Here is a 23,637-nt window from a genome sequence, read left to right as displayed (position 1 = left end):
ATTTGCTTTTCCTCTTTTCACTACCCTTCTAGTTTTCTTTCTCTTCTCTCTCTCTCTCCTGTATTTTCTCTACTATTTAAGAAAAGCATCATGATCTCCCGATACCATGGGCAAGTGAACGCAGACGTGTAAGATGGCACGCCTAACTGCCGCCACGCAGACGCCATCGATGCTCGGTGTCGATACGGAAACAGGAACGCATGTTTTTGATGCGTTCAGTATCATTCACGCTAGCTGGCTCCTCGACAAAAAGAAAGAGATGGCTGTATTCGATGCAAATTTCTCTATGTTATGTTTGTGAAAAAAAGACAGACAGAAACAGACAGAAAGAGAGAGATAGAAAGAGAGAGAGACAGAGAGAAGCAGACAGACAGACAGACAGAGAAAGGAAGAGAGAGAGAGAGAGAGAGAGAAAGAGAGAGAGAGAGAGAGAGAGAGAGAGAAAGAGAGAGAGAGAGAGAGAGAGAGAGAGATGAACGTAGCGGTACCAGTGATAGAACTTTCTCGATGTTACTTTGTTAATGACGTGTCACCAATTTCGATGACAATTCTATCGAGTATACGTATATTCTAATTGTTTTGATATTAGGAATGGATAAAACAATAACTTTTTATTAATAATTATTAATTAATAAAAATTAAGGTTCAAGTATAATTCTTATGTTAAAAACTTCATGCTTTCGAATTAATCAACGATCCAAACGTTCCACCTTCAATCTCTCTTCTTCGATTTTTCGTCGAAGCTAAAAAGAGATGTCGAATTAAATACAAGGTAGCCGAAAATGGCGGCCGTGTTCACCGAATTCTAGAAAGTACCGACACGACACTTTTCTGATTGGTCGTTGCTCGGCTTCGGTTGAATTGTCGAAATGTTTTCTTCTTCGTTGAAGCGCCGCCATCCTGTAGCGAGCTTGCAAAGCTTTCCGTTGTTCGGCGAAACGAATATGGCGGTGGTACTACGTCATACAGACAAAATCATCAAGATGTTTGCTACCACACTATGACCATAGTCATCCCTGTGTTCTCGCTCATTCTCTCTCTCTCTCTCTCTCTCTCTCTCTCTCTCTCTCTCTCTCTCTCTCTCTTCCTCAACGATTTTCCTATCCTCGCCAAGGGTTGATAATCTCGCTTTCGAGAATGCGATTTTATCGGCCGTGTGGAAAGTTCCCACATTTTCGGAAGATCTCGTAAACGATGACGAGGGCACTGCTTGTTCGTGATCCTTAAAAATTTGAATCTTCTTGATCCTGTAAGGTAAACAAAAAATCTATAATCGATGATGAACCTTCAAGAAAATCGCGAAAGAAAAGGTAACAATTGAACATATTCAAAGATTTTGATCCTTTTTTGCTTTTTTTTCTTTTCTAAAAATTTAATCATGTTTATATGAATTAGAATACTTAAAGTTAATAATAGACTTAGTTTAGAAACACGTCGAGAAAATAAGCTCGATAAATCGATAAATACGTACATATATCGTTCAACTAGCTAGCTAAGCTAGTTGTTTCCTTCTAAACTATTTCAAAACTACGTCAAGGCAAGGACGCGAAATCGATAACTAGTTATTCCCGATAAATTATTAAGCCAGCTTATAGAGAAAACGCGCTATATTTTTCTGACAAACTCGAGCGAGCACAAGTTATAACGACGAACGAGAGTAAAACGAGGAAGGAAAGGTATAATATTCAAGCGATACGATAAAACATAATATCCTGGCTACGATAGTCAGAGTTAGATTAGTTCGAGGTCTCGTTATCGAATATAAATTAGCAATAATTTGTAAACTCGTGGTATATCGTGAGTCTCACACATTGCATTGCGAACCAGAACGATATTCCATTCAAAAGCGTTCCCTCTCTTTCTCTGTCTGTCTCTCTCACGCTCTCTCTCTTTTATCTGCGCAAGCTCGACCGACATCTGAAAGTTTGTCAAAACAGTCTGTTGACCATCAACATTTAGCAAGAACGACGAAGACATCGAGGTTGTTTTTTGAAGAAGAAAAAGAAGAGGAAGCGAAAGAACAAGAAGAAGAAGACGGAGAAAAGATTGTTGACGTCTACTCGAGAAAACACATGTGCTTTTCCTTCTAATCGATTTTTCCCTCTCAACTCCTCGCCTACATCCTTCCAACTCTCTCGGTTGGCTTGTTCCATGACGTCACGAGGAGCAAGCCAATCGATCGTCCGACGACATTCTACCGAGGGAATTCTGAAAGGTGCTTGCTAATTGATAAGACATACTTTAGATCGTTCGATCCTTATCTTAGTTAGATCTTTCAATGTGAAAAGTTGAATGATCGATAAATACCAAATACAAATTTATATATATGATTTAATCGAAGTGTTGTAGAGCTTGTGAAATGTTCAAGGTCGAGTCAAAAATGTATCCTGAACCTACATCAACAAAGATGATATCGCCGCAAGGCGATAAAAGTAAAGAGCGCGTGCCTCGTTCCTGGTGACATGTGCGCGCACGCGTCTCTCTCTCTCTCTCTCTCTCTCTCTCTCTCTCTCTCTCTCTTTCTCTCTTTCTTCATGACGCGTTTGGCCTCGTATGACGTAATCCAGAGGTGTAAGCGCAACGAAAAGACTAGTACGCCGTCGAGGATAGCGCGAGCGTCGATGAATACTACGGGATGCCCTAGTTTCAGATTTCCAAGTGATTCTCCTTCCTTCCTTACATTTAGTTGCTTCGCAATCATCTTTAGAAACTTCTCGAACGTTTATCAATCTTCTTTTGTCTGTTAAAAGCTTCAGACAATCGTGAGAATCCTTCTGTTAAGTGACATCGTGATCGTCTCGTGATTATCACGTGACGTGACGAGAGTGACCAAAAAAAAGGCGTTCAAAGTTCGCCTCTAATTTGTCTGTGATTGACGAACATAGAATTTGTTTTGATATCTCTTCGCTGATGATCTTACGACTACACATGGATGATTGTATGCAGCTTGCTGATGAAATTGATATTGAAAAAAGATAACGACGTGGGCTCAACGCTACGGCCGATTTACCGGTAGGCTTTGACCGTGTTAAAGTCCCTCTTCTCATTCTCACTCGTAACGAGAGCCGTTGCTTTCAAATATCTACGAGAGTTTGGGGTAAGAGTTCTTCTTTCGTTATAAAAAAAAATATTTATCTTATTTTCATGAGCGAGGGTATATCAGGGTCGAGATCGTTGAAAGGGCGGATCTAGAGGGAGTTGAAGTTCCATCACAAGTGGCCTTCAATATAATTTCTTAATAGAATCGTCTGATCGATCGATTCGGCGAGATCCAGGATCGAATATTATGTCTATTGTTTGTAATATCGTATTAAGAAATGTTAAATTAATTTTTTTTATAGACATCTCAGAGGAAGTTATTCTTGAAAAACCATTAATTTTCTTAAATGCAACTTTAAAGTCATATACTCATATTTGCTAAATTTTAAATTCTTTTCGTCGCGTATCACAGTTTCTTTGTATATGAGAGTTGTAATGTTTGTTAATATAGGTTATATTTAGTATAGTACAATGATTAGTACATACAATAATATAAATAAAATATAACAATATAATAATAAAATTGTATAAGTATATTATCTATATTATAATATATATATATATACAATTTCATTATATCATACTATACTATACAATATGTATAAATATAATATATCATAAAATATGTATAAATAGTTTAATTATCTATAGTATAGTATAATAAGTGTAATTACGCTTAATATAATATAAGCAATTATATTGATGTATATAAGTTATATCATAAGTTTTACACTATATAATGCTTTGTTAGACACGACAAAAATTTGATCATAATATATTAAAAAGAAAATTGCACGAGTTCAATCGATAAAAAGAACCCAGTATGATGTTTCATTTTTTATTCTTAATATAATCTAAAACATTCGAAGTTAGGCTCACTCACATTAAATATGATTTTTAATTGGATATCTTAATCACTGAACTAATTTATCATTAACGTCTAGGTTATGACCGGTGAAGGCTCAGTAAACGACAATGTCTTTGACATGGAGGTAAATGGATCTTCGAGACTCACTCCTGTCGCCGCAGAGCAACGATCGGCTACAGCTCCTTCCCCTACCGGTTATCGAGACTACAAACCACCAGCCGAGGTCTTGAGTAACAGCTATAGCACGACATTTCACACGAGCGGTGGCTTCGATAGCGCGAGAGCCAACTTCAAGCGGGACCAAGAGAAGGAGGAGGATTTTGCGCATAAGGTCGGTATATACATATATGTACTTACATGCTGCATGAATTAAGTCTTCAAACACTCGCTTTTATTATTTTCTTTTTCGTTATTATTATTTCTACGATCGATCATCCATTTTTTTTCAAAGTGTACTAATCAATGACGTCGAATTGATTCGTTAATATTCGCTATATGAATCTTATCTCATAGAGGTTAAGTAAACAGAAATCCCTATGTTTGAAAGATTCTGAAAATAATTCACGTTTATTAATTATTGGTGAACATGAAAGAATCGAAAATACATTAAACAGATTAATTAGCAATGGATAATTAAATATAAGTGGATAAGTGCTTGGTAATCGTTGTTCGATCGAGTAAGAAGATCAATAGTGATGTTTATTCTAGCTATGTTGACATGCTACTGAGCGTCCGACCGCTCCCAATCTACGTACTACTTACTTCTCACTCTTTCGACTTTACTTTTTACTTTTGCTCCAAATATCGAAAGTAATCAAACTCAAGGAAATTAGGTAAGTTATCATTCTTGTTTTCTTTTCTTGAAAAAATAATGCGCCCTATTGAAAATTAATATTCGACCGATAACATAGATAACTTCGTCGGTAATGCAGGAGACTTTAATTTTGAATCAGAAAATATGCAATCTATGAGGTACGGTTACTACCATCTTTTTGTTTTAAAATGATAATCGATTATTAATTAATAACAAAATTCATTTATGTTATTACATGGATATGTATTGAAGCGTTTGTTGTTTGACGACTAGAAAAGGTTCTTAACTCGAAATGATCGTTCTAACTAATCAAAAGCTATCGCAATGGACGTAGATATTTTTCATTCGGCACAACATACACACATACTCACATATAAATACTCTCGAAAGTAGTCCTCGCTTTCACCAACGATATATAAAGCCAGTAACACGAGCGAAGGCGCCGTATTCGGTAGGCTATATATAACGCGAACCAAGTAGAAAACACGTTTGCCCATTAATAGTAATTACTTTGCCTTCCTAATTGACGGGGGAAACGTTGAGCGTAATTTACGTCCATTTCCGTACGTGTACTAAGGAACGCGAACTTTTCCTTGATGGTGTAGATCTTTGCCATCGAAAATTTAATAAATAAATCGAATAATCATTTAGGAAATTATTTACATTTCAGTTTTTATTGGTATTTTAATTTTATAGGTATGTTAGTCGCTACTATGTTTTATAACAAATATAATTTGTATAATATCATTATATATATATATATATATATATATATATATATATATATATAAAGTATCTTTTGTAACTTGTTTGTAAAAAATAAAAAGAAAGAAAAATTCTAATCTTATAGTTTTTTAATACATCTTTTTTCCTTTTTCTTTGGTTGCCCATACTTACCATATTTTTGAACGGATTTTACTTAAGTTTGAAATTTGATGATCCTTCGTGGCAATTAGCGTGTTAACCACCTCTACAATCCTTGATTGTATCTAATAAGAAATTACGTAAAATGAAATTTCTAACATTATTTATATTAATATAATTATACTACACTTAGAATATAACTTATAAATAGAAAATATTAACTTGGAATATAAGCTAACTATGATATTTTTGTGAAGAAAAAAGAAAATAAGATTTAAAAAATATTAATATTATATGAGTATGTGATTTCAAAGTTAGACGACGTTACGGAGGGTTAAACGAATTCCGTTTATTATGAGGAGCTCTTTCCGACACCATGATAAAGGTAATAAAGTTCGAGAGTAGCGTATATCGAGAGCGAGAGTGAGAGTGGGAAAGAGAAAAGGAGGGCAGTGAACTATGTTTCTCCGCCCCTAAACTAACGTCAACTTATTCGTACGACGTATGGTTACGATTACCCTAGAGAATAATAAAGTTTTTTCGAAAAGATTCTTCACGAATCGATATTGATGCACATCAGACTAATTTCTGATCAAAGATAAGTGCAATGACTGGTATCGCTTTGAAGCAGATTTTTGGCAACATGACCGAGCTCAAAAAGAAAAAGAAAAAAAAATCTTGGCTCTGTTATTCTATCGATTTCGATAAGAAGCATTCATGCGTGAAAACCAATACAGCATGAAGCCGAAAAAGAACTTGAACGAGAGCTGGTAGGTTCGATCGAAATTTTCGAGCTTGCATTTTATTGAATCTGAATAAAATTCAATTTTTATATTATCATGTTAAATAAGAATATTCATATATTTCCTTTTAAAATTGTTCAAACGCTGTAATTGTAATAATTAATTTCTATCAATATCGGATCATTTTCTCTTGTCTCTGCTGCTTCAAATATTTCATAATTACGTTTAAATATATACATATTAATATACACATTTTCTATTATATCGTCGTTTTTCAAAGATTTCATTTTTATATCATATTGAATTAAACGTTCAAATATTATTTTCAAAATCATTAACATTTTATATAATGAAGTAACTCGTTTTGTCAATATTGCTTTATTTCCTTTTGTTTCTACAGCTTCTATCGTAATATCATATAATTACATATAGGTATATATAATAGTTTGAATATATATAATATATACCTATATATATATATATATACATAAAAATATACAGGGTATAACAGAAGTGCACGGCAAAACTTCAGGAAGCATTTCTCATATGTAGATAAGAAAATGAAGGATTTTCGTTTCCGTATTGATAGAACCTATTTTTCTTTTTTACACGTGAAAAATTAATTCATTTCTGAAGTTTCGTCAAGAAGTTTTGTTATACTCTGTGTATGTGTATGCATATGTACATATGTATCTATATGCAAATTTTTTATCATGTCGTCGTTTCTGAAAAGATTAAATTTATATATTATCATAAAACATTCAATTATTCCCTTCAAAATTGTTCACATCCGTTTCTAATACAATAATTACCTCCTATATTAATATTCCATCATTTTTTTTATCACTCATATTTGAATATGTATAAAATAAAATATACAAATTTTTGTATCAAATTATTAATTATATTATATATAATTATTTTTCAATTATTTGACAAATTTTAATTATTGTAACTATTATTTATTGTATTTTTAATTCGTTACAGACAATTCTCCTTGGCGACAGCGGCGTAGGTAAAACATCATTACTAGTTCAGTTCGACACCGGAAATTTTCAACCAGGAAATTTTGCAGCTACCGTTGGTATTGGCTTCACGGTATGTAACGTAGAGTTTAACACTGATACTGAACACACGTGTATACCGTGTAGTTTGTTTACTGCAAGCAAGGCGTCCTTAAGATCGCTTTCTCACCTAGACGCGTTGTAAGTACATATGTATATAAATATGTAACATATCCTCGACAAGGATCGTTCGATCGATGTTTAGCATTATGAGCTATACAATGAGCTGATATAATGATACTATGCATACCTCTATACAAACTATGAAGAAATAAAACCTTTCTAAATTCTAATCTGTCATATTTTTACAGTGATTTAGAAACATCTTTCAGTTGTTAGAAACATTTTTACAGTGGTTTAAAAACATCTGTTTTCAATTCATGGAAATTATTATTTCAAATGGAAATTATTATTGTATGTGTGGATTGATTCATAAATAAAATATTTATTATAAAAAAAATTCAATTATTTATGAATCAAAGTAATATTTCCAATTGATTTCTATAATATTTGAGGATTTTTTAAATTTCGAGAATATTGAAGTGAAAGACATACATACATGTATATACACGTACAAATTGCTCAGATGTATGGTTCGAGTTTTAAGTATTCGAATGATGTATCCGAACATTTGTTTAACTTAATTAATATCGAGGTATTTTGATACGACTGCTGGATTGATCGCTTCACCATAACTGATACATATATCATTTTAATATAAACAATAACAAATCGATTTAGTCCTAGCAAGGATTGAGCACGCTGCGGAAGGTTATCTACGACAGTATAAATTGTAACGACTAAGAAATGGGTTAAAATGACCCAGCATAGCCGAGTATCCGGATACTTGATAGTACCGGATGCTTGATTTAAATTTGAATATTCAAATATTTTTATGATTTGCGATCTAGTATCTATAAGGGCAGGCATACATGTATCGATAAAATCGGTATCGGTATCGGTGACGATATCGGTGATACTCATATTACATATAATCTTATGGTCAAGACGCACACGAGGCCGGCAGGACGACATTATCGAGAGGAACACCGATATGTCGGCGTGATAACGGCGAACCCTCGATAAATACACCGATATCGGTGCGCATAGAAAGTGCGCACTCGTTTTCTACTTCATCTATCGAAAGAATAGATTCTTGTTTTTTCATTATTCTGTGTAACGGATTTGATATTGACAGTTTATTGTATAGATTCTGAGAATAGCAATTATTGGATAAAATGTCAATCAATTTCAAGTATGTTTACGTATTCAGTTTGTTTGAATTAGCAGAAAACAGAGCATGTTTGTGGGACCAAACAAGTGACAAGTTCAAGGATCAGGAAATGAAAAATAAACTTTGGTTTGAAGTCTACTCTTCTTGGAGTCAAACTTTTAACAACTAAGTTGCGCCGAAGTTGTGTTTGGGTTTTATCACTTAGTAATGTTAAACTTAATTATTAGCAAAATTTTTAATATAAAATATTAAATATTAATTAAATGCTTTGGTATTAAAATTAAGAAAACATTTTAAAGTGGAGTTAATCGCTTTAGCCTGAATGTTAGGAATTAAACATACTTTTAATTAATACATTTGGAAAATCAGATGTTTATGACAGATCTATTAGCGTCATTTTACGCCATCAATGTTTATGAAACCTATTAAAATGTATTTATCACAACTCTTAGCGAAATTATTCATTTATAGTCAACAATCCTAAGTTTTTTCTAATATGTTTTGCAATGATATATTGTCATTAAATATTTGGTCACGAAGAGCCTCCTAGATCGTTGTTACCAACCCGTTACATGGGGCCTTACATGAACTCATTAGATAAGTTCGTTACATGAGCTTTTACATGGGTCCACTACATGAGCTCTTACATTAGATCTTTACATGAGTCCGTTACATTAACCCGTTATATGAACTTGTACATAAGCCCGTTACAAAAATCCGTTACATTAGCCCGTTACAAGAATCTATTACATGAGTCCATAGATGAGCCCATTATATAAGCTCGTAGATGAGCTTATTACATGAGTCCGAACATGATTTTGGTAAATAAGCCTGCTACATGAGTCTGTACATGAGTTTGTACATTATTCCGTTACACAAGCTCTTACATGAGCGTGTATATCAGTCCATTGCATAAGATCATACATGAGTCCACTAAATGTGCACGTATATGAGCCCGTATATACTTGATACTTAAATTCAAATCCGAGTATCTGAATAAGCAAATCCAGATTTCTACTTGGATTTCGAATAATTTGAATAATCTAATATCCGGAGAATAAAAGGTTTAATACACATAAACGTATACATACATATATAGACACCTATCTTTCTTTCACATTCCATATACTTATATTTTCTTTATCTTCTATATTGTGTGTATATGTATGTGTGTATATATATCGTATATATACTATAAATATATGTACATATATGTATATATAATATTTATGTACTTCTATATCACGTGTATGTATACATACATAGGGTGAAGTAAAAATCTCCACACGATCGAAAATCCATGTTTTTTTTTTGTTGTTTGCATATTGGAGTGATGCGGATCCAAATTGCATGTCAAATAGTAAAATGCAGGTTTTAGAGAAAATCATATTGTGATGTGGTATCTAGACTGATAGGATTTCTTCATTGATGGAAACCTGAATGCGAATATGTATCTGGTTTTGAAAGATCAGATCTTCGTATGAATCCTAAATGACTTCCCTGCATTCTACTATTATGACGGGATGCCACCTCACTAGTATGCAAATGCGTCAATGGCTGGATCAGGAGCTCTATTCACGAAATAGTTACGTATACGTAAATGATAAATTGCAAATGATCGCAATGGAAAATCCCTAGAACAAATCTCTTTGTTAGTCGTAAATACGAAAACATGCAAAAAAACATGTGCACTATTTTGTATACGATGCAGCGAATAGTTTATACCATACGTTTCAGTGGTGACAGTTGTAAAAAATATAGAGCAAAAATAAATGTATATACATATATATAATATTTGAACAGAGTCACTGTAAAAAAACATGCAATTTTTTCAAAAATGGATTTAGAAGATTTTATAATAAACGCATCGATTATGCGCGCAGCGATTATTTTTTTATTTTCAATGTTTGTATATTTGTATATATGTTTTTCTAACACTATATATTAATTAAAAAACGTACAAATTATGCCAGTAACTTATTTTTATTTAATTTTATAAAAAACCAAACTTTATCAATGTTCTCTCGCGCGATTTACTGTATTTAACATTTTAATTATTTCATTTCACAAACATATGAAATTTTTTAAGATAAATAAAGATGTTAACTTTCTTTTTAGTAATCTTGGACGCTTATTTATGGATTCTATTAACTTAAAAAAGTTAGTAAAAGTTAATAAAAAAGTTAAAAATTAAATTTCAAAAGTGATTAATATATATTATCAATTAATATAAAATATCTTTTTAAACAATATATATTATATAATGTTTATGGATTTATTTATTTAGTTTTTCTTCTTTTTATTGCTATTTTTAGGATATCCATATATTTTCCGATATTGCCAAATTGTGTAAATCAGTGTAACTGAAAGCGTATACGTTATCGATTGCGAATATTACACATTTATGTTAAAGAATACCATGTCAGAAACATATGCACATTTTTATCATTCAAATCATACGCATACGAACAAGTTATACAATAGAGCTCCAGCAGTTTTCTAGCCATTGGATCGGTCGGCATGGCTGGTAGAGTGGCTACTGAGGTCACTATACCTCATCCCCATGAATTTTTATCTATAGGGATAACTGAGAGCTGTGGTATATCAGAAGGATATTACCCATGAATATCGATTACACGAAGAAAAGAATCAAAGAAGTTCTCAACCAAATGTAGGATGTGTTGTCACGTGATTTTCTTGATTGGTTGTTTCACATTTGTTATGACTTACAGCGGAGATATATCGAACATATATTGTAATGTATTTGTTACACAGTGATTGAAACTTGTGTATCACCGTTTATATGGAGATCTTTGCCTCATTCTGTACTTGTATAGCTATATCACTTTTTTCTTGCAGTCCACTTATGGAATGGAAAGAAGAAAGAGAGAAAGAGAAAGACATAAAAAAAACAATAAATCACTTCCGTCAGTTGTAATCGAGTATAGTTCGGCATGACGAAGTGATTTCGTTCGTCTTCTTTCTTTCTTCTTTTTATCCTTTTCACAAAATTTTTGATGAGAATGATAAGATAATCGGAAGCGTCGTTGAATCGTGCGTGAAACATTCTTTCATTTTTATTCCTTGATACATGGATATATATCAAATAAATATTTAAATACATTGTTGAAAATTGGATCATAATGTTCTTTCGATTTTTATTAATCGGCTTTTCTTATACATTAAATATGTAAATATTATGTTATTCTATATTGCTAAACGATTAATTCTTATCTCTATATTTGTTAATTTTATCTTGAAAATTAAAACAATTTGATATATTGAGATGAATCTAGCATTTTCGGATGCAAGAAAGCAATTTAGATAGGTCTTGCCTTTGGGAAAGTTCATTGAAGGTGTTAAATAATCAAATAAAATATAAATGGATTTATCGTTATACGCTGTAGTTATCATAAACAACGATAGTGTGCGCATAAATGGCAATGGCACTTCGATATTCGCCGAATTTCATACGACTGCTTAGCGATAGACAATCAAATTTATTAAACTTTTTATGGCTGGCTCAGCTATAGACATAATTTTTATTAAAATTTGTTTAACTATCTATCTAAGAAAAACGTCTGTTGAACGCTTTACAAAATATCGAAATTTCAACTTTAATAAAAAGAAAACACGAAGAAGAACAAACGTGCCGTATCTTGCTTTTTCTCTGAGACTTAGTCAAGAAATTAAGCAATTTGAAAGTCATTAGAGAATCCATGTCACTTTTGTAATGTTGTATAGAAAGACGTTTTGAATTATAGAAGTTAATTTGAATATAATATTTATAGAACTTAACTATGAAGAAAGCAATAGCAGTTACTCCGACAATATGGAGAACTTCAATACCGCAATCGACAAGCTACAGAAAGAATTTGTTATGTCATCAGAATTTCCAATAAAGGAATTTTTAAGAATTCAGATTTCGAAAAAAAATTAAACGAGCATTATTATTACGCGGCATTGCTACATCGACAGAAAAGGTGCCATGTTTTTATTGTCGATGATGCTTTCCCTTTAAAAACTTGTTTAATGAAACCATATACTGACATTCAAACGAAGAGTTAGAATAAGCATTTAACTATCGATTACTTAGAGTATGTTGAGTCATAGAAAATGGATTTGATACAATGTCTTCAACAGTTAGAGCCCTAAGAAAGTCTATTTTGTACTATTAATATTAGCGTCCTATATATAGATAGTATTATAGATAGTACTATACATACATACATACATACATACATACATACATACATACATACATACATACATACATACATATATATATATATATATATATATATATATATATATATATATATAGAGAGAGAGAGAGAGAGAGAGAGAGAGAGAGCAGAAAGAGAGAGTATTATAATTGTACTATATATATTATAAAATATATTTTTTTATTATCATAGATAAACTATATATATAGGTATTCTACATATTTTTTTAAAATAAAAATACAGATAAATTTATAATTGTAGAGCAGCTAATCATATTTAATTGAATGGGTGTCTAGAAGAAGGGCAATACATTTCATAAAATTTACATAATAATGTAAAAATAATGAATTGCTTACTGTAGCAACTAAAAAAACAGTTAATGTAACATAAGTCATTCGTCCAGTTTGAAAAATAAATAATAATCCAATAATGAGAAAGTAGTTTGATAATTGTAAATACAAAATTGGATATAAAAATCATTGTTTTTGATCTGACATGTATCAATTTTTCATAAGGAATAAAAATAACTTTTCTCTTTTTTAATGAATGCATTAAGAATATTTAGCTGAACGTAACATGGTATAAAATTTTATAATGTATAAGTATAAAATATACTTACCTATAAATATAACATTTAAAGCTCAAAAACATCTTTCAAAAAATTTGTAAGATATGCCCTTTTTTTAGACATTCATTCAATTATCATCTAATTAATTTGAAGAACATTTCGAATGTTATTTTTCACAAAAAATGAATACTGAATGTTGATGTAAAAAGTGATTAAAAAAAAATATAAAAAAAAAAAATGTTGCAAACGTATACAGAATTTTAATGATGAAAACAAACGGGATGATTGGTAGGAAATCTATTCGAAAAAGAAGATCGAGTCTCGATGAAAAGATCCTTAAAAGCAGGACGTATCACGTTTTGAACTTTTTGCTCGTACCTACGTGTGCCAGCGGATTGCGCGTTATTCTGGTCACGAACTCGTATTCCTCACTCTCTCTCTCTCTCCCTCTCTTCCTCTTTCTCTCTCGCCCCTTCTCTCTCTCCTTCCTTTCCCTCTCTCTTTCTCTCTCTTCCTCTGACTCCTTTCTTCTTACATTCTCTCCGTTCTGCTTATTCGATCCTTGACGTTCCTTATACACAACCAATATTTATACTCACGTGTATCATCGAATAAGCGTAATGCATTGCACATAAGTTCTTCTTTATTCATATATGTATGTATTCTCAATGAGCGAATCTCTTCTGTTCGAATTCGTCGATTTTCCACGGAATTCCTATGGGACAGAGGAATCCTCTTCTGTTTTTAGTTTTCACAAATACGAAATCTTCTACGTATTTGTATGCAACAGAGGTATTCGGCTACTTTTATACAAATCGCGTATAAGATCTTCAAGGTCCGACAACAAGTGTTCTTTCCTCTTGTTTTTCTTGAGAAAGAAGATCGATCGACGAATGATTGTAACAAGAGGGCAATGAGATTAAACCAATACTCCTTGAGAAACTAACTCCTTCTCTCGAAAACTTCTCGACCTCTTTAACTTATGTAAGTATGTATTATATATACATACATCATAGGATGAGAAAACTGGTCGAATGAATTTTTAAAATAATACATGCCCTTGTATCATATCGAAATGGATCATAGATATTATATATATAATATTTATATTAGAACAGTACATCACAAATTTTTAACGTCGCTGAAATCTTATTTATGTGTATGTTTTAATAGAACTAACTAAACTAACAATTATTTATATATTATAGACTGATTCGATGATATATATATATATACACCGAGAGAACTGTGTCCTTGAATGAATTTTTTAGATGGTGTATGTCTCTGAAACGAATCGAAGATGTAGTACATACTTATATTAAGATATTTAGATAGTAGAAGTTCTATTCTAGCAAAAAATTTGTTATACATAATGACGTTTTACTAAAAATTACTTAAATATTCTGTCCAAACTGCTCAAATAGATTTTTCTTATAACATCTATCTTTGAAACAAATCGAACATACAATATACATTTACATCAAGATATTTATATTTCAGAAGTTTTATCTAAACATATCTATATTTTAATTAAAATATTCTATATAAAATGATTTTTTCTTCTAAAAATTGCTCATATACACACAAGTGGATTTTTTGAATGTCCATTCTAAAACAAATTAGATATACGATGTACACTTAGACTAGAATGTTTGGATTATAGAAGTTCTATCTAAACGTATGCCTTATTAAAATTATTTTATCAATAATAATTTATTCTAGAAATCGTTTTCCGACCAGCTTTGTCAAGGTTTCGGTTAAGAACTAGCGGGAGTTTTGAACGAGATCAATATCGATTCGCACGTATGGTTTCTCTTTTGTTATATAAGCTGCTTTTTAGTGCTTTTCCTAGGGGTGGTTTTATTCTTCTGGACCAGTCCAAAACCTGTTGCCATGAGATGATAAAAGCACGTCAAATGTATATATTCATGTGAGAGGAAGAGAGAGAGAGAGAGGTACATAGAGATAGATACATAGATAGATAGATAGAGAGAGAGAGAGAGAGAGAGAGAATACGCGCTGGCGCAACGAGGAACAGGCGCGCGCTCAGCATGTCACCATAGAAACACTGAAGGCTCCTGGTAGCCACGAGCACAGCTTAGTGCGAACACAGACTCTCTCTCTTCCTCTCTCTCTCTCTCTCTCTCTCTCTCTTTCTCTCTCTCCCTCTCTCTATACCTCTCTCTCAATATTCCTCTATAATTCCTACAAGTGTATTCGTGAATGTTGCCGACGTGTTTGTGTGCGACAGCCTCCCTCCTCCTCATTCGCCTCTTCATGGCCTTCAGGTGGTACTCCACTAGGGGGTAGAAAACCCCTCGAATCGCTTGACAGTACCAAAGCTTTCGTCGTAGTTGCCGGAAGAGATAGATCGCGAGAGTAAGAGAGTGTGAATAGCGGATGTTGAAGAGATCGAAGAATTGTTTTCTTCTTCTTCTTCGTCTTATTTAAACTAAAGATTTTTAAAAGATACAAAGATCACGCGGAAAAAATTTGGCAAGATTTTATCGAAAATCGAGTTCTCTTTATTAAGATCGGTATAACATCGATCTTTGTTAGTTACTTTTTTGTCTTTGGAGTAGGTGAGTTTTTTCAAAGTTTTTATGACATTTCAAGAATTTGTGATTAATCTTCGTTTACTTTTCTTTTTGTTTTCCTCGTTCGTTCGTTTGCATTTGAAATTCCTATACGTTCGAGAAACGATAATTTTTCTGTATAATTCTGAAAGTATATCGAACGTCAAGGACAAAAATGTAAGGAGTTACAATGAAATTGTTTTAAAAGAAAAAGGAAAGACGTTGATAAGATGATAGAATTTATAAAACTTCCCAAACAAATTTACCATGAAAAGTATAACATAATTTTTCTAGCATATAGTAAAAGAATATCATCTCATTTCATTCGCTTTGATAAACTTTCAAGATAATATATACGCGTAAAAATGTCATCGCGAGAAATGCGATAGAAACGAACGAAAGAGAAAGAACATATCAAAGCTAGAATAATGATACTCCAACTGCAGCTGTTACGTCCGCATGATATTAATCTTGTGAAATTGGTACCTACTACTAGACATGTTTATAAATGTGTATATGTATGTATGTACGTGTGATCATTTTTGCCATTATGAGATGTTATTTTTACTGAGTTCATTTGTCATGCAACTACATCCGTATATATATACATGCTCACAAAATATATATGTGTGTATATATATACTGCAACGTCGTGCTCAACACACTTTACAATTTATATAGATTTTATCTTCGGATACATGGCATTTATATTCGTAATAACCTATTAAGAGTGGATATAAATTAATTAAGCATTCAATATGGCTCTTATAAAAAGTATCTAAAAGAAAAAAATGCATTACTTTCCCATTCGTCGATGTAAAGAACGATGTTTCGTTAAAATTGTTGGGCCGAAAAGATGGCGTCTTGTCTGCGTATATCGCGTATCTCAGTTTTCTTTGATCTTCGTGCATCTTACCTATAAAGAAACAAGCAACGAATATTTATCAAATATACAATTTCATTGGTCTTTTACTAATTTTTCTTTGCGAATCTCCCGCTGTGAAGATGGACGCTGGCGGCAAACGATCGACGTAAAAGCGACGTTCAAAAAAGACGATATAGATGCGCGCGCATCGTTGATTCGATTGGTTCTTTTTCTTGCTCTGTTTGACCATGTAACCTGTCCTCTCTCTCTCTCTCTCTCTCTCTCTCTTTTCTCTCTCTCTTTTTTCTCTCTTTTGTATGTAATAAAAGAAAGAAAGGTTTTTTCTAATAAAAAAAAAAAACATTCACATATGCGAAACTAATTAATAAAAATGTCATTTAAGTTGTCTATATAATAAAATGAATACCGTACTAGCCAATCACGTCGTAATGATATCGAAAAGAAGAGAATCTTTTTACGATGTCCACGGTAAAGAGAATCGATTTTTGAAGGAACTATAAAAGCGATAAGAGTTAATTTCACTGGTGAAGAAGCTTGAGAAGAGCCTCGTAAGGACCTAAGGAATCTGAAGAGGAGCGTCTAAGAAAGACGAGGGAAAAGAGGAAAGCGAGATGGAAAGATACGATAACTGAGAGAAAAAGAGAGAGAGAGAAGAATCCCTGCTTTTTCGATAAGTTTACCGTCGTACTTTTTCCACTCTAAATATCATTTCTCCACATCGTTGTGAAGAAAATCCTTCACTTTCATTTACGCTTCGTGATTTTCTTTCGATTTATAACTCTGCTTTTCGTTTGCTTTGATTAAAAAAAAAAAAAAAAAAATAGAGAGAATCTCCTTTTTCCATCGTATTTCTATTTTTTCTTGTATTTTTAATCCCGCAAAAAAACCAATAAGAAGAATATTAACTCGTTAACTGTATCAACTTAAAAATTGCAGAAAAATTTTAATTATAAGTAATCGAGATGGATAACGAAGCAATCTACGAGAAAGAAGAGATTCGAGAAACTCGAGTTATGGAAAGTAGACTGAACGGAGTCGATCTATTTAAAGCAACTCGCGTGAGCACACCGAAGATATGTAACACTTGTTCAAACGTATCTCGAAATTCTCAGTGCGATAAATAAACGCGATAGTTGTTCTATTTGATAAAATTGTTCTATGAAACGCGTAGTTATGTATGATATCGTATAAATATATGTTTCCGTGTTCATGAACATACATATTTTTAACAAACATTAAATATCTTCTTAAAAGGTATAAATTTACTATTTTAAACATTCTGTTTGTGGATGCCTTTAGTGAAGCGTCTAGCGTGCCGGTTTACGGATCCTCGGATCGACTTCTCTTCACCCGTTCCGACGCAGGTTCGAATCCCGTTCGTCCCACGGTACGACTTTTTCGTTTCTCTTCCGCTTATACACGCTAGCAAAAACTCTCCTCTTTCTTTATTTGCAAACAAAACAAAATTTGTATATCCAATTGCGGGGCGGGGGTTATGAGTTATATTTAGGGGAGAGGGAGGGGTTAATTTCTCATTCTTTGTTTGGTTCTCTCTCTTTATTCCTAACTTTCCCCTTTCAGACATCTCCTCCCCTGTTTAGAATCGCAAAAAAAATCTATCATGAGGGGTTCGTTCCCTCCACTCTGTGTGTGGTGTGTCCCTTCTCCTATCTCCCCTCATTCCCTTCTATTGAAGATAATAATATACATTATAGCAGTGTGGTCACAGCCCCTCTCCTCCTCCCTCTTGCCTCTCACAGTTTCACACAATGATGATAACTCTAAAAGTTTGCCGAGATTCTAACGATCGAACCTCCAATTTGGAGGATCTCGTTGAGTCGATGAATCCTTTGCAACTGCAGTCATAGTTACTCTGAGTGTGAACTTTTGTGAAAAACCTCGAAGAAAAGTGAGGAGAAGAAGGGGGGGATTATTTTAAAGAGATTTTGTGCAGAGGTGTATATTCTGTTTTTTACAAAAGCGTACAACTTACTAAACTAATAACGAACAAAGAATTTCATTACAATTCGTGCGTTATGTGCGCGCTGCCTTCAAAGGAATCGAGGACAAGAGAATATAAATGTATTATTTGCATGCGCCGTCTATCCATCATGTTCATACAATTAACTGTGGTAACTTCGTTGAATGTACGTTTCGAGTGCACCGGAAAATAATTACCGATATGTTCATAGATACAAAATTGATACGATAGAAAAATAATACAATTATTTTGTTATACACTTTTTTCAATGAAAGTAAAGTGCTCTATTAATTTTTTCTTTTTACATCGTATCTAATAAAAATATTTTTCCTTGTTTTAACGTATGGAAAAAGTTTAATTTAATTATTATAAACTATATGCATAGGTTCCTCTTTTATATTTAAAATATAAAATGTTTTTTTTATTATCCAATTATAATAAAAGATTTCCTTCAAAATAACTTTTTTCGATGAGAATATAAGAGTAGTTCATTGTTAGAAGTCACTTAGTCTATTTCATTTCATTTCATTTCACTTCATTCATACGTGCCGTATTATATAGATATATTCTGTTCGATGTAATGTTATGAATGGCGCCACCAATCGGGTCATCCCCATTTATCATCATCAAAGAAACTTAGTTTACGTTAAATCCTAAAAAGTCTCTTTCGAACGACAGGTGTAACATAAGTGGATCAAAAATAGTAGGTTGAACTGATGCTGTTTCGAGTCGATCCAACTTTTTGCTGATCAAACTTTGAAATTCTTTTTATACGAGTCTCTCATTATCCATCTGTATGAGACATGACGATAAAAATATTCGATATTTATCGTAACGCTTGACCCAGATTTTTATATCATATGATTGAAAAAAATATTCAATAGTTTAGGAAAGATATTTGATTAAAAATGATAAACTATTAAAACGTGATCTTAGAGGAAAAGAAACAGGAAAAGAAAAGAAAAAATAGATATTCGAAAATAATAAGTCAAGAGATCGTTATCTTAATGTAAGATGATGAAACAGCCAAAATCTTATGGCTTCGATAATATCTTCGGAGGAACTTTCACTTGGTCGGTCTTTGTCTGTTAGGGAGTCGCAGTTTGTAGCAAGAGGAAGAAGAGGAGGAGAAGAAGGAAAAGGAGAAGAAGAAGAAGAAGAAGTACGAGGAGAGAAATACGAAGAAGCTCGTTCTCGGTGGAACGGGTCCCGATTACGTCTGGAGTTGAGTGACCCTTAGACCGTGTGGCAGGAGGTATAAAGAGAGCGAGCGAGCGAGCGAGCGAGCGAGAGAGAGAGAGAGAGAGAGAGAGAGAGAGAGAGAGAGCAAGAGAAGGAGAGAGGAAAGTCGAAGAGAAGCAAGAGTAAAGCAAGGGCACGGGACAACGACGAAGATCAAGACGATCGAGAGGAGTAAGAGGAGAATAAGGAAGACGACGAGGACGACGACGGCAAGGAGTGGCTGAGAAGAAGAAGAGCAAATTGGTGCTCCCGGTAACAGGGGTCCATGAGTACCGTGGAGGAAAGCGTGCGTAGCGTGACAAAACGTAACAAGCTTGGCTCACGTTGCGGCACGAGCGAGCCGACCGATTGGAGCAGCTCGACTACTCCCACCAGTGATACACGGGACCCAGTCCAGGTGGTCCCCACCGCCGACACATCGAGATTCTCGTCCGCCTCTCTCAGGACCCAGGATCCGTTGGGCCCGCCGAGCCGTCGCTTCGACAACCTCGACTCGACCGCTCGGCAAGCCACACCCGATCAAGTTGACTTCTTCTTCAAGGTCCTCCTTTCTTATTCTTTCTTTCTATTTTTTTTTCATGTTATACTTAAATATCTATATGCTATTGAGAATCCAGCAATTACCGTAAAATGAAAAAATGCTTCAGAAGGATATCGTTTGGTAACGACAATGATCGTGGAATAACTTTGGAAAAGAAAGTTTTTTCTTATATCGATTCAACGAATATATATAGTCATCCTCATAACGATACGTTACAGGGTTGACTATATATATCTTTTTCTTTAGCAATCCCAAAATCGACTCTTTCCATCGAGATAATCCTTCCTTGTCTCTTATTTTATCCTATCACTTTCATATACTTCAGGTTATGCTATTGGGCGACAGTGGAGTCGGGAAGACCTGCCTACTCACTCGATTTCGCGATGGTCGTTTCTTATTTGGAAACTACATAACTACCGTCGGCATTGACTTCAGGGTGAGAACTAGATTCCATCCTGCGTATCCTACGACGATCTTCGATATTTTCTATTTCTAAACAGAATTCAAATCGATGGGAAAGCGATCCTCGTCGCGTTGCTCGCACATTAGACAAAATTAATGAAAAAGCAATAGAAACAATAGACTCTGATAATCAATAATTTCATTTTCTATTTCAGAACAAGATCGTCACCGTCGATGAAACAAGAGTGAAATTGCAGATTTGGGATACCGCCGGGCAGGAAAGATTTCGTAGCGTAACTCATGCGTATTACAGAGACGCTCATGGTACTATTGCAATTATTATTATTGTCCTTGTTGTTTCGTAGGAAATTTATCTCCTTCCCTTTACGGTGGAGTCAAAGCAAACAAAAGATCATTCCTAGCTGTTTATCGCCTTTGTCGATAAACATAGCGCGTTTGCTTTCAGCTCTTCTATTGCTGTACGACGTAACGAACAAGACGAGCTTTGATAACATCAGAGCCTGGCTCAGCGAGATCCGGGAACATGCCAATGAGGACGTCGTTATCATGTTGCTCGGTAATTTTTTATGATTATTATTTTTATTATGATCATCATCATCGTTATTGTTATTATTAATGGCAGTAGAGAATTATTATTCCTTAACCCTCTATAATATAATTTTGTTTTATCTACAAGAAAATGCTGTAATATGGAATAATATGGAATAATGAAAGTTATAGTTTTATTTATTATTAATACAATTATACCATACTAATCTTAAATACGCTTCATTTTCACTTATATTTTAGAAGCATTTTAGAATACGTTCGGATATGAAGTAGCAATTAATTTTGTGGCGATAAAATGAAACGAAATAAAAAATACACGTACGTAAGCGTTTAACTTCAAAGGTATATGAAGTTATAGAGGGTAAGATCGTAAAAAATGTGTTTCAGTTGAAACGATTAGTCAGAGTTTACCGTCATTCCATCGATCTAAATACTCTGCTTCGCACTGTTGACCCGATCGAATTACAGGCAACAAATCGGATTGTGGACAGGAACGAGTGGTCAAGAAAGAAGACGGCGAGCGATTGGCGCAAGAGTACAAAGTTCCTTTCATGGAAACCTCCGCCAAGACCGGACTCAACGTCGAATTGGCATTTCTCGCAGTAGCTAGGTATGTACTCTGTTCTTATATAAGAAAGAAACAAATAATTAGATCGAAATAGAAAAATTCTTCTTTTTTTAATTAACGACTCGTTTTAATCACTAAATTCATCAATTAGAATCTATTAGTCAAGATAAAAATGTGTTTCCATTGATTTTGTAGAGAATTGAAAGCTAGAAAGAGCAGTGATCCAGACGATACGAAATTCAATGTACAGGATTACGTGCGTCAACAATCCAAACGAAATTCTTGCTTCAACTCTAATTGTTTGACAACCTGAACTTGATCGCGGCATGATTATAGTCCCTCGCTCGTAAATCTTTTTAACCGTTTGGATTGGCGGAACGATGGAATGGGAACCGGAACTGGTTGGCCGTCGAATTGTGATATGCTATTTTCATTAATTCGAACACGACGGACTGTGAGCATGTAAAGAAGCAATGAGATTTATTTTGATTGCTATTTCGTTCGTAAATTAAAAAAAAAAAAAAAAAAAAAGAAAAAAAACAAAAAAGGAAGAAAAAAAGTAAAAAATGACGATGGATCTCGTCAAAATTCATAGTTTGGAATTTATATGTAGATTAGATCGAGATGAGATAATCAAACAAAATCATTACGAGCTAAAATCTAGTTTTTTTTTTCTGCAAAAAACAAAGATAACAAATTATAAGGAATCCCCGACTTGACACAATTCGTTGAGAAAATTGTGATATAATAGAAAATATTGTCGTTAATGGCACAAAGTAATTAGCAATAGGAACAAGAAATGAACCAATTGTATTCGTTTTGTTAAATATTGTTTTTTCGATCGATGATCATCGATTTGAAGATAATCTAATATTTATGAAGAAGTTATGCTAACATGAACATTTGTAGAAATTATCTGCAATTTGGAGACGTCGTACGTTGACCACACGAATTAGTAGAAACACATGGAATGTAGTATACTTTTTGAAAAATTTCGATGCATTTATGGTCCAAATAGATAACAGAACGATTAATGAGCTTATAATCTCATTTTTCAATAACAAATTTTTGATACCACCTTGGATATTATTTTTTCAAATCCTAGCGATTTCTAAACACGGACATTTGCTCAAATGATTAATATAGATGATGATTAAGGCATGGTTTTTTAAATATGCTTTTTAACAAGCCAAATGTACGAATAATTTCATCGATCTCGTTTTTACTAATTTTATGACAAATCCATCGTTGAATACGAGCGTGTTGTATCTGGACAAATGAAATGTGCATCATATAAGTTACATAAGGTGTACATATAAAATGTAAATGTACAAGGTGTATGTTCAATGTGTACAAAGGATAACAAACAATGTATGATAATGAAAGATCGAAGAATAAAAACTGATCGCAAAATTACAAATATTGGTTTGATTTTTCTTTTTATATAAGAA

General features: G+C 33.3%; 1 protein-coding gene across 4 annotated transcripts; it reads left to right on the top strand.

Moving 5' to 3' along the window:
* The first annotated feature begins 1,987 nt into the window (after window positions 1-1,987).
* Window positions 1,988-23,606, top strand: LOC127072639 (ras-related protein Rab-37-like). 4 transcript variants are annotated; one of them, XM_051013193.1, is made up of 7 exons: window positions 1,988-3,012; window positions 3,984-4,238; window positions 7,316-7,426; window positions 21,264-21,372; window positions 21,515-21,625; window positions 22,087-22,228; window positions 22,382-23,606. In XM_051013193.1, the coding sequence occupies exons 2-7, from the start codon at window positions 3,987-3,989 to the stop codon at window positions 22,497-22,499; spliced, it is 843 nt and encodes a 280-aa protein (XP_050869150.1). In that variant the 5' UTR covers window positions 1,988-3,012; window positions 3,984-3,986; the 3' UTR covers window positions 22,500-23,606. The 4 variants fall into 4 exon arrangements, with proteins under 4 accessions (XP_050869150.1, XP_050869149.1, XP_050869147.1 ...); XM_051013192.1 differs by having other exon boundaries at window positions 1,992-3,097; XM_051013190.1 differs by lacking the exons at window positions 1,988-3,012; window positions 3,984-4,238; window positions 7,316-7,426 and adding exons at window positions 15,553-16,002; window positions 19,956-20,646; window positions 20,972-21,082.
* The last annotated feature ends 31 nt before the right edge of the window (window positions 23,607-23,637 follow it).

The sequence above is a fragment of the Vespula vulgaris genome, chromosome 2 (assembly GCF_905475345.1).
Source record: "Vespula vulgaris chromosome 2, iyVesVulg1.1, whole genome shotgun sequence".
NCBI lineage: Eukaryota > Metazoa > Arthropoda > Insecta > Hymenoptera > Vespidae > Vespula > Vespula vulgaris.
Note: the sequence above shows the minus strand (reverse complement) of the source record. Positions and strands in the feature narration are given on the sequence as shown.